The 12,540-nt window shown below is 41.6% G+C and overlaps 1 protein-coding gene across 1 annotated transcript in view; it reads right to left on the bottom strand.

Annotated features, from left to right (window-relative positions):
• Positions 1-8,813, bottom strand: part of LOC140188456 (protein kinase C zeta type-like) — a 394,997-nt gene extending 386,184 nt beyond the window's left edge. Inside the window, exon 1 of the mRNA XM_072244743.1 lies at positions 8,389-8,813. Coding sequence (XP_072100844.1) covers positions 8,389-8,462 — 74 coding nt within the window. The 5' untranslated portion in view covers positions 8,463-8,813. The remainder of the gene's footprint in view (positions 1-8,388) is intronic.
• Positions 8,814-12,540: the final 3,727 nt, after the last annotated feature.

The following is a 12,540-nucleotide window of genomic DNA, read 5'->3' as shown; positions in this document are numbered from 1 at the left end:
GCTCACCAATATACAGGGATTCAAACAACTCTTCCAGGTGCAGCAGAGATTTACGTACACCTCCTACAACTCATCTATTGCAGTTGATGCCCCGCATGTGGTCTCCTTTACATTGATGAGACCAAATAGCCATATTGCACAGTACTGTATTTATCAACATGGAGTGGAAAATGAGTTTGTAAATCTGGCAGGAGTGTCACAGGAAGGGTCTGGGACAGACGGCAGAGAAGGAGGGAGATGGGCAGGGGTTTTTACCCAGCCCTGAAACACCAGACAAGGTCATACTATTCTAAACAATTGGTTTGTTGATCAGTACAAAATGTCTAATGCTTTCCACATGCTCTCCTCTCCTTTCCCTAATCATGATTCTCTTCTCCCTGCCCCATCCCCATCCACAATAGAGACCCATATCTGGATCAGATTTATCATCACTCACACGTCATGAAATTCAATTTTTGTTTTGCAGCAACAGCAGTATAGTGCAACACATAAAAATGCTACAGTACTGTACAAAAGTCTTAGGCACCTTAAATGTGTATATGCCTGCAAAGTCATAGAGCTTCTGATTGCACATCAATTCAACTCCCCTTCCCACACAGACATGTATGTGCAGTATATCATATTCCACTTGGATAGCCCACAACCCTATGATATGAACACACAATATCCTTTTCCATTCCTACATCTCCACCTAGATTCTCCGGCTCTATTAACTGACCTTTTCCTATTTCCATCTGCCCATCATCCACACTCTAATCCACCTTGTCTTCAACTCCACCTCCCCCCCCCATTTCCTTCCTCTAGCTGGTTATATCTGCTCATCATCCCTCCTTACCTGGTTGGTTTCACTTATCACCTTACAGTCTGTCTCCACCTTGCCCCTCCCCTTCACTTACCCAGCTCCATCTACCCATCATCCCTCACCTCACTTGATTCCACCTATCACTTACCAGCCCTGCACAGCTCTCCTTCTCACTTCCTTACAGGCCATCTTCACTCTCTGTCCTGAAGCAGAGTCACAAGGCAAAACATGGGCCATCCTTTTGCCTCCACAGTTCCTGCTAAATTCCAGCAGCTTATATTTTTGCTTCCAAACCCATATATTTGACATATTTTAGCAAAGATTATCCAATGAAAACCAAGAACTTTACCCACCCACCCCTGCAACTCACAAGTGCAAAGGCTGCATTTTGTACTTATACTGCCTACATAGTGGAAATTATACTAAACTCAAAGTCCTCTATTCCTTGACATCTTGATACCACAACTGATAGCAGCTATAAATATTACGGCAGTACAGCATACTGTAACATTTTTGTGTGTTGAGAAGATTTTGGACCAGTAAGAACCATTTCTGGCAAACAACAGTCAATAATGACTACTGTATAAAGGTAGGACGTTTGTTAATTAATTTTGAAAATGGAAGGTATTCAAACTCACTGTTAATGCACATTGAATTTGCTTATTTTTCTCATAATTTAAAGAAACTTGGGATTTTTCCCAGCAATACACATAAAATGCTGAAGGAGCTCAGCAGGTCAGGCAGCATCTATGGAAAAGAGTAAACAGTTGACATTTCAGGCCAAGGCCCTTCTTTGGGACTGGAAAATAAAGATGAGGAGTCAGAGTTAGAAGGAGGGAGAGGGGTGGAAGAAACACAAGGTGACGGGTGAATCTGGGGGGGGCTGAGGGGCAAAGTAAAGAACTGGGAAACTGATTGGTGAGAAAGATACAGGACAGGAGAAGGGGAAATTTGATAGGAGAGGACAGAAGGCCATGGAAGAAAGAAGAGGGAGGAGCACCAGAGGGACGTGATGGGCTGGTAAGGAGATAAAGTGAGAGAGGGAAAAGGGAATGGGGAATGCTGCAGGGGTGGTGGAGCATTACCAGAAGTTTGAGAAACCAATGTTCATGTCATCAGGTAATTTTGAGCTTCCGGTAATGCCCCCCCCCCACCTTCACCATTCCCTTTTTCCTCTCACCTTATCTCTTTACCAGCCCATTACCTCCCTCTGGTGCTCTTCCCCTTCTCTTTCTTCCATGGCCTTCTGTTTTCTCCTATCAGATTCCCCTTCCCCAGCCCTGTATCTTTTTCACCAATCAACTTCCCAGCTCCTTACTTCACCTCTCTCCCACCACCCGGTTTCACCTATCACCTTTTGTTTCTGCCTTCCAACCCCCCCCCCACTTCTAACTCTGACTCCCCATCTTTTTTTCCAGTCCTGATGCTTTGGTCCGAAACATCGACTATATCTTTTCCATTGATGCTGCATGGCCTGCTGAGTTCCTCCAACATTTTGTGTGTCTTACTTGGATTTTCAGCATCTGCGATTTTCTGGATTGTGATTAGAATTTTCCCCCTCAATTTATGTTAGTGAAACAGGAAGATAAGTGCATAGCAGCTGCAAGCAACCACGTCAGCAGTATTTTTTTTAGCAATATTATTATTGGCTACAAGTCGAAATGAATCCCACTCTTAAAAAAATATTTGTTTTAATCTTAAATGTTCCAATCCCCTGGTGCCACTTAGTAATCATATAAAAATAATTAGTCTGTGATTGTTTAATAATTTAACAGAATAATGTATTTCATTATGCATATATTTGATGATTCTGATCCTAACAGAAGAAAGCAGAGACAAGCAAAACAAAAAGGAAGGAAACAACATCTTCATTTAGAATACAGGATTCATTCTGTCATAAAGTATAACCACAATGTTCTCCTGATCTAAAGTTTTCAATCAGGAACATAAACCAGGGCAGATTTATATTCTTACAAATTTCTGTTAATGTACAGTGGAGAGCATTCTGATCAGTTGCATCATAGCCAGGTATGGAGGCTCCAATGCACAGGATCACAAGGGGCTGCAAAGGGTTGTAAACTCAGCTTCATCATAGATTCAACCCTCCTCACTATTGAGGACATCTTCAAGAGGTGGCATCCATCACCAAGAACCCTCACTATATGCCCACTTCTCATTACTACCATCGGGGAGAAGGTCTCGAGCCTGAAGATTCACACTTAATGATTCAGAAAGAGCTTCTTCCCCTCTGCCATTAGATTTCTGAACAATCTATGAACACTACCTCAACATTCTTTTCTTTTTGCACTATTTTTAAATTTAATTATTTATATAACTTTGCACCGTACTGCAGTCATGAAACAAAAAATTTCATGTCATGCAAGTCAGGGATAATATATCTGATTTTCATTTAAATGGACCTGAAGAACAAATATTGGGCCCTTAAAAGATAATGTTCTTTCATCACCCCCCCCACTCCAAACTAACACCTTTCCAACTGATAGAACAGATGAATTATTGAACTTCCTTGATTACATTGATATGGCTTTGCCAAGAATTTATCTATTCAGGAAGGAGTGCCAGAATAGATCAAAAACAAACGGGTCACCCTTTCCTTAGACTTCTGCATTTCTTGAACTACATAGCTGACATACAGTGGATTCTAGTTAATTGGGCCATCGGTTAATTGGGGCAACTGCTTATTTGGGACAACTCTTAAAAAATAAAAAGTAATTGTGAAAATTCTTGCGGTTCCCTTTGTTTATTTGGGACATTATGCTGCTATACTGGGGTAGGAGACATTGCTGAACAGATTCTAACTAGCATCAGTCACACGCAATTGTGTGACCATTTGACACTGCACCATGTTTAGAGCGAACAGTTTTAAATAGCATCAGTTGCATGTGTTTGTGTTCAAAATACAGTGATATTTGTCACTGGTAGTTGGCGAGAAATAAACAGTAAGACAGTTCCGAACTGCCTTGCTCTCTAAGGTTCAAGTATTGGAAATGCCAGAAACAGCCACATACTTCAACAAGTTCACAACTATGAAGAATTTGAAGCTATCAACAACCTTCTTGAATGTTAATGAAAATGAAGATTTGGAGGAGGCAATCATCGTTAGCATTGTATGAAGGCACAAAATCCACTGTACTTCAAAGGCTCAATCAACCTATAAGATGAAAACAGCAGCATTTTCAACTTTCCCAAAGTAGTCTAAAGCTTTCAAGTTATACATCTTAATTTTGTAATTATATTCCCAACAATGGTTTAAGCTACAATGCACTGCAAAAACCCAGTCCTAAAACAAAGGGATAAGCAAGTACAATATTCAGCAAAAGATTTTGTGAGAAGAAAAATATTTCAGAATTATACCTGGGTTCAAGGATCAGAGAATCCTTTAAAAGAATTAGAGCAACAACTACAAAATCCATCTTTAGAGAAAAATGTAAAGCCTTCCATGAAATAGGTTGGCTTTAAAATTCAGAAAGTTTAAATTCATCAAATAAGTCATTGAAATATGTGTCTAGTTTGTTTTGATATTTTGCAGATGAATTTTCTTCACTTCAAGTAAAAAGTTGCACAAGAGCAGACTAGTTGAAAAAACTCTAGAAAATCAAGACTAATTTCCACACATGTTGCATTGCTTACATGCTTAGCAGACAAGGGTATCAAATTGAACACACACAAAATGATGCAGGAACTCAACAGGTCAGGTAGCATCTATGGAAATGAACATTTCGGGTCAAAACCCTTCTTCAGGATATCAAATGTTTTCTTAAAGTTTATATTTATTCAGTTGTATACTATGTTCCCTCTAAGGTGCATACGTGTTTGCAGGCGCACACATCTTTTGCTACTAGTGCACAAAGGAATTGGAACTGCACACAAAAGGCTGTCACCAATCTCGTTGGCATGTTAAGTATATTTCACGATCATACACAATCACATTTCCCTTTCCGGTTTCTGATGCGGATGATGTTGACAACGTGGAGTTTGTGATGATTTGTTGTCAACAACATCTGCATCAGAATCAGATTTTAGAACTGTCATCAATTTTACTCCTGGGCTTCTAAAATAGCTGAGGAAACAGTGGTATCATCACCCAAAGAAGCAGGCTCAGCTAATAAAAACAGTTCAAGAACCATTTGCTTTGTGACATTTAAGCCTTGCCCAACAGTAGTCAAGGATCACAGGATATCATTAAAGTTCTTAGCAGAACACCAGCATTGTCTCATGAAACGTGACTAAGCAAAATTCACAAGACAGTCAATTAATCTAATTTAGGGAAACAAGACGAAACTGTGTAAAAAAAATATGGTTACATACTCTGGTGCACCTAAAAATCTCAACAGAAGTGATTCATAAACTTTACAACACAATCAAAAATGCCAAAGAGTCCAACTTTCCAAAAGAAGTAAACATTAAAAAAACACTAACTATGCTTTCTCAGATATCCAAAACACCTTGCCACTCAAGGAAACAATAGGCCTGTATACTTAGCTATAGCTGCATAGAAATGATCTCCAATTTACCCAAAACAACACCCACAGAACTTTGAATATCTTGATTCAAAAGGTTTCTGCAAAATTAATCATCTACAATAAATTCCGAGGAGACATCCAAGTAGCAGGATGGTAGGATTGAAGATCATAAAAACACCAAATGATAGTGTAAGAAACTGCAGCCTTTTAAACATTTTGGATCTAGACTCAGATTTCCACTGATTACAAATTTTAAAAGTTTCTGAAGCAATCACATTTCAAGTGGTGGCACTAATATTTTTAAGATCATGATTATAAAAATGAGAATTAAATTCTATCCCGCTTAAGAAAGCAGACCAAAACTCAAATGATCTCTGGGGTCCCATTACTGTGTGTCTGGGTGTTAATGCTTGGACACAGTACAGGAAAGTTTTGGTAGAGTAATAGCTGGAATGGACGAGTTGCCTTGTCAGGAAAATTGGACAGTATAAGCTTGCAGACAGAAACAGCAGATGATGGAATAGGGAGCATAAAAAAAGCAAACTGCTGTCACAACTTAGCAAGTAAATGGACAGTCGTCATTTTGGGTCAAGGAAAAATAGCCAGTATAAAGATAAAAGGAGGAGTGGGACGACAGCTGGCAAGCAATAGGTGGAACCAGGTGAGAAGTGAACAGCAGATGGAGGGGAGAGAAACAGGGGAAATTGAAAATAGAAAGGGCTACAAGGTAATATGTGAAGGCAACAAGGGCCTGATAGGAAGGTGGAGCATGGAACCAAATAAAGGAGGTGGGGTGGGTAGATGGTTACAGTGGAGGGAGAGGACTCAGTTGGAAGAAAGTGTTTGGGCAGTGGGGAAGTAAAGATAGAATAGATGGTGGGGAGAAAAGAAATAGGGTGCAATAATTTGGTGCGTAGAGGACTGGATGGACCAGTAGAGAGAAAGGGACGGAAGGGGAGCAGGTGACCTGAAATTGGGGAATCAAATGTTTATATGCCATTAGGTTGCAGACTACAAAAGTAAAACATGAGGTTATTCTTACTTCACTGGAGCTTAGAAAAATGAGGGGAAAAGTGACAGAAAACAAAAATCTTGTCAAAAGATGTTTGTTCTTATTGGAGAATGTAGAACAGCGGGTTATTGATTAAGAGGTCACATTAAAAAATGAAATGAAGCAAATTCTTTCCCCTCTCAAGGATGATGACTATGGAATTGTTTCTATCAAATAGTAATGGAGACAGTTTAAATATTTTATTTTTATATATCTGGCACAAATAGACAAATATTTAATATGAAAGGAATGAAAAGGTGACAACACCAGACAAGAATGTGGAGCATGAATTTACAATCAAATCAGCCATGTTCAGACTAAATAGTGGTGAAACAAGCTTGAGGGGACAAGTGGTATATTCCTGCTCCTAATTCTGATGTTGCATATTTTGTGGGTGTCAGCCAATGCTAAACTTATCATGATTCAGACTGATTTTACTTTTTACTTTTGTTAGCATACAAGAAGCAGTCTGAATACCAATCAACAGCTTGTGAACAGCTGTAGCCTCTGACAACGTTTGGGAAAGTTAAGTCCAGGTACTCCTCATCAAGGGAGTTTTAATATACAGTGAATTGGACCATCAGTCAATTGGGGCAGCTACTTATTTGGGTCAATTCTTAAAGAACAAAACCAAATTGAGAAAATAGCCAGGATTCCCTTTGTTTATTTGTTACTATACCACTTAATTGGGACAGGAGGCTGTTACCAAACAGTTTCTAACTAGTGTCAGACGTGTGGCCATTTAACACTATACTATGCTTAGTTTTTAAATAGCGTTAGTTGCGTGTATTTGTGTTCAAAAAGCAGTGATTTTTGTCACTGATAGTTGGCGAGTAATAAGCAGTAAGACAGTTAAAAACTGGTTTGCTCATTGCGGTTTCAAGCATTGAGGCTTGGAAGTATTTGACGTTATGGACAATCATCTTGAACGTTACAAGAATGAAGAATTGGAGTATGCAATCATTGAAAGCATTGTTGAAAGGCGTCCATTATTGGCACTAGGTGGCTGCACTGATTTAGTTCATTTACAGTCAATCAAAAGAACACAGCAGTGTACATTGGATTAATTCCTCTGTTGATAACTATTAGGAACAAATACATAATTTTATAGTCCTGTAATATTGATAGTGTTCAAATTTGTTCTGCATTTCATTTAAATACATAATATGTTACTCAGTTAAATGGCAGTTTTGACGATAGTAATTAATACCTTGTGTTTTTGTCTTTCATACATCTTTTTAACTATATCCATGAAACTTTGGCTAATTGCCTCAGCCACTTAATTTGGCCAAAATGTACTGGTCCTGATGTGTCCCAATTAACCAGAATCCACTGTAGTTATTAGTAGTATAGTTAATAACTTAATTTACTTGTCCTTAAACAAAAAAATATAGATACGAATTTAGTCGTCCAGGTGGATCAAGCAATCCAAAGTAACGATCTCCACAGAATTTGGCATTTTAGCTATTTCTAGTGGAATATTTGTTTGTACAGATATGAATTAGTGAAAAGCAGTATACTTCCTAGAGTCACAAGAAGTTTATAATAGAGTAGTTCCGTAGTAATGCATTTAGACAACTGTCATTAAAAAATGATACCCACAGTTTCTGGAAATATTTCTTAACGTGAACGCTTTTCAAGTGAACAATGATGATCATAATAATCACTTTTAAAGCTGATGTTATTAGACATTCAACGTGTAGGATGAATGCAATTAAGTCCAAACCGGCGGACTAAGTAAAGTAATCAGTAAACCACATGCAAATAGCGTTAACAGCGCATTTTAACTAGCATACATAAACAGGGTTTAGACAAAGCTGAACATTTCTCGCAATCAGAGTTCTAACACTAAAATCCTGAAGTACAATTCAAAACAATTCGATTCTAAACGATCAGCAAATAATAATCCACGATCGCGAATGTTCCGATTCTTCAAAAGGAGTTTGGCTTTCTTTTTGGTCAATTTCGTTTAAAATAAATTACTAGCACATGTCGAGGTTAAAGGGAAGAGTGGTGGTTAAATCCTTGCGGAGAGCTGTTCGACTACTTACCCTTTGTAGTGAGCTTTCACTTTGATCGAGTCACCTGTTCCATACTCCATGGTGTCATCCACTCTCGTCGGCATGACACAGGCAAGATTCTACCAGCCTGCTGCTCCGGGGCAAACCAGGGAAAGAGTAGTAAAGTTGGGAAGAGTAGTTACACCAAACCTAGCGTCCCCTCGCTAATTTCTGCCAAACGTCCAGTTTCGGCTCAGAATCCACCAAGGTGATCAAGAAAATAAGCAGGATTTTTTTTTCCCCCGGAGCCCGTGTTAAGTCAGGGATATTTCAGTGAGAGAGGATGAAATCCCCTTCGATGATAATTTCTGAGCAGCAATCGCACTTTTCTCCGACTATGTACGTCCCACTCCAACTTGTTGCTTGGAAACTCTCCGGATCTCCGCCAGCATCGCTCGCGCTGAACAAATGGCGGTTGCAGGTTAACCGACGCTGCTCGCCCTCCCCGCCCCACCCCCCCGGGCGCTCCTCGCCCAACAGCCAATCACAGCCGGCCTCAGGCATACCTTACTTCCCCCAATCCCGAGGGAAGGCGAAGAGCAGAAAACATCGGACGGCCAATCCACGACAAAGGGACACATCTGTCCAATGGGCCGAGGGATAGTTTTCACCTGCAGCCAATCGGTTCAAGGATCAAGCCGCCCCGCCGCCGACTAGAAGATGTCCTGAATCCTGAGGCACCGGGTAGGTGGCAGTTACCGGTACTGTACTGACAGACCAAGCTTCTCGGCCCAATTGACACTTGTGAAGCGCGGTCACTTCTGTAAGGTGAGAGACAGAAACATGCCTATAAGCCACTTCGCGCCTTTGGACCGCCACCGTTCACATGATCTTTCACACCGGTCCAGTTTTCTTTGACACCCAAATCATTCGAACATTTATCAAAATCTAGCCACTGACACATGGTCCCTCATCAGAGAGGAGGTACAGGAGCCTTAAGTTACACACTCAAAAGTTTTAGAGCAGCTTCTTCCACTCTGCCATCAGATTCATGAATGGACAATGAACCCATGAGTACCATCTCTCTTCTTTTTGCACTATATATTTAATTTTATATATATATCGTATATATTTCATATTCCTCCTTATAATTTATGGTACAATTTATATATTGCGCTGCACTGCTGCTTCAGAACATCTAATCAGAATCAGGTTTATTATCACCGGCATGTGTCGTGAAATTTGTTAACTTAGCAGCAGCAGTTCAATCCAATACTGTACATGATAATATAGAAAGAAAATAATAAATGTATATTGAATACATTTAAAATAGGCCAAAAACGGGAATAATATATATAAAATAAAAAGTTCGTAGGTTCAATGTCCATTTAGGAATCGTTTGGCAGAGAGGAAGAAGCTGTTCCTGAACCGCTGAGTGTGTTCCTGCAGGCTTCTCTACCTCTTTCCTGACACTAATAGTGAGAAGAGGGCATGCCTTGGGTGATTGAGGTCTTTAATAATGGACATCACCTTTCTGAGGCACTCCTCCTTGAAGATATCTTGGGTACTATAGAGGCTAGTACCCAAGATGGGGCTGACTAATTTTACAACTTATTCTTTTGGGTTTGTGCAGTAGCACCCCCCCCCCCATACCAGACAGTGATGCAGCCTGTCAGCATGCTCTCCACAGTACATCTATTGAAGTTTTCGAGTGTTTTAGCTGACAAACCAAATCTCTTCAAACTCCTAATGAAATATAGCTGCTGCCTTGCCTTCTTTATAGCTGCATCAATATGTTGGGACCAGGTTAGATCCTCATTGATCTTGACACCTGAAACTGCTCACTCTCTCCACTTCTGATCCCTCTATGAGGATTGATTCGTGTTCCCTTGTCTTATCCTTCTTGAAGTCCACAGTCAGCTCTTTCCTCTTACTGACGTTGAGTGCAAGGTTGTTGTTGTGACACCACTCAACTAACTGGTATATCTCACTCCTGTATGCTCTCTCCTTTCCATTTGAGATTCTACTAACAATGGTTGTATCATTGGCAAATTTATGTATGGTATTTGAGCTATGCCTAGTGACACAGTCATGGGTATAGAGAGAGTAGGGCAGTGGGCTAAGCACACACTCCTGAGATGTGCCAATGTTGATCGTCAGTGAGGAGGAGATATTATCACCAATTCACATAGATTGCAGTTTTCCGGTTAGGAAGTCGAGGATCCAATTGCAGAGGGAGGTACAGAGGCCCAGGTTCTGTAATTTATCAATCAGGATTGTGGGAATGATGGTGTTAAGTGCTGAGCTATAGTCGATGAACAGGATCCTGACATAGGTGTTTGTGCTTTCCAGGTGATCTAAAGCCATGTGAAAAACCGTTGAGATTGTGTCTGCCGATATTGACCTATTGTGGCGATAGACAAATTGCAGTGGATCCAGGTCATTGTTGAGGCAGGAGATCACTCTAGCCATGACCAACCTCTCAAAGCATTTATTTCATTACCAATAGTCATTAAGGCAGCTCACACTACTTTTCTTAGGCACTGGTATAATTATTGCCTTTTTGAAGCAGGTGGGAACTTCCAACCTTGAGGCCAATGAGAAGTTGAAAATGTTCTTGAAAACTCCCGCTTGTTGGCTGGCACATGTTTTCAAAGCCTTACCAGGTACTCCATCAGGGTCTGCCATCTTACAATGTTATGGTCTGGTCCTTGAAGTCCGCGTTCCGGTTCACGGTCCGGTCCGTGGACTCCGGACTCGCGGTCTTCCGGCTGACCCTTGTTTCAGTTAGGCTTAATCATAGGCACCTGATGCTCGTCTTGGGGCTAGGAATATAAGTGGCCCTGGGATCAAGTGTAGTAGCTGGTTTGTTTTGTTAGTATTCTGTCCTTGCCTCTGTCGGGTAAGCCAGACTGTCTTTGCTGTTACCCTGAGGCTGGACTGTTCCCTTCCCTTCCCCTTCCTTCTGGAGCCCTCCCTGCAACCTTGTCAAGTTCTACCACTGGAGTGAGACCAGAGCCTTGCTGTGTCAAGATAAGGAACTGTCTATTGTTGAGTTGGAACTGTCTCTGTGTACATACCTTTGCTAGGTAGGTCTGGCTGTTTGCTGCTACCTAGAGTTGGGAACTGTCTCTGTGTCCCTGCCTTCGCTAGGTAGGTCTGGCTATTTACTGCTACCTAGTGTTGGGAACTGTCTTGTCGTGTTTAGCATTCTGTGTATGAGTCCCAGCCCTACGTCCTATTCCCAAGGAGGGGTCCTGGCTCTGTGTTCCATGTTCCTGTTCTCTCTCAACTAAGACTCTGTGTTCCTGTCTCTCTCGACCGAGGCTCTGCGTTCCTGTCTCCCTTGAACAAGTCAAGGCTTCATGTTCTCATCCTGTCCATGTGTCACGCCCAGCACTGTGCTGGGGTTCTCTTGTCCTGTCCAAGCCATGTCCAGGAACCTCATCCTGTCCAAGTCAAGGCTTTGCGTTCTAGTCCTGTCCATGTGCCTCATCCTGTGCAGGAGTTCCACGTCATGTCCACGCCTTGAAGAACCCAAGCCATGTCTAGTCCTGTAGCCACGTCATGTCCTCGCCTAGTTCCCAGGTCCGAGCCCGAGTCAAGACCCAGGTTCTGGGTCCTTGTCCAGTCTCCGGCTCGGAGTCCAAGCCCAGGCTCCGAGCTCCCAGTTTCTTGTCCTGGTCCCGCTTGCCTAGCCAATGTCCTAGCCCAAGTCTGTGTTCTTGTCCCAGCTCCTAGTCTGCATCCAGTTACATCCCTAACTCTAGTCCTGTCCCGTTCCTAGTACTTCAGTGTCTGTATCTTGCATTTGGGTCTGCCATCAACACCACCCCCCCCACCCCTGTTATGACATACAAGGGTTCACCCTCCTTAAAGATAGCCTAATATTAAGACAGAGATCACAGGGTCACCAGGTGCAGCAGGGATCTTCACAGCTGTAGTTGTATTCTCCCTTTCAATGTGGGCATTAAAAGCATTGAGCTCATCTGGTAGTGAAGCATCACCGCCATTCATGCTATTGGGTTTCACTTTGTAGGAAGTAATGTCCTGCAAACCCTGCCACAGTTGCCGTGCATCCGATGTCGCCTCCAACCTTGCTCAGAATTGTCTCTTCACCCTTGACATAGCTCTCTGCAAATCATACCTGGTTTTCTTGTACAGACCTGGGTCACCAGGCTTACATGTCACAGATCTAGCCCT

This window comes from Mobula birostris, chromosome 27, assembly GCF_030028105.1.
Source record: "Mobula birostris isolate sMobBir1 chromosome 27, sMobBir1.hap1, whole genome shotgun sequence".
Lineage (NCBI taxonomy): Eukaryota > Metazoa > Chordata > Chondrichthyes > Myliobatiformes > Myliobatidae > Mobula > Mobula birostris.
The sequence above is the reverse complement of the archived record's forward strand: the minus strand, read 5'-3'. Positions and strand labels throughout refer to the sequence as shown.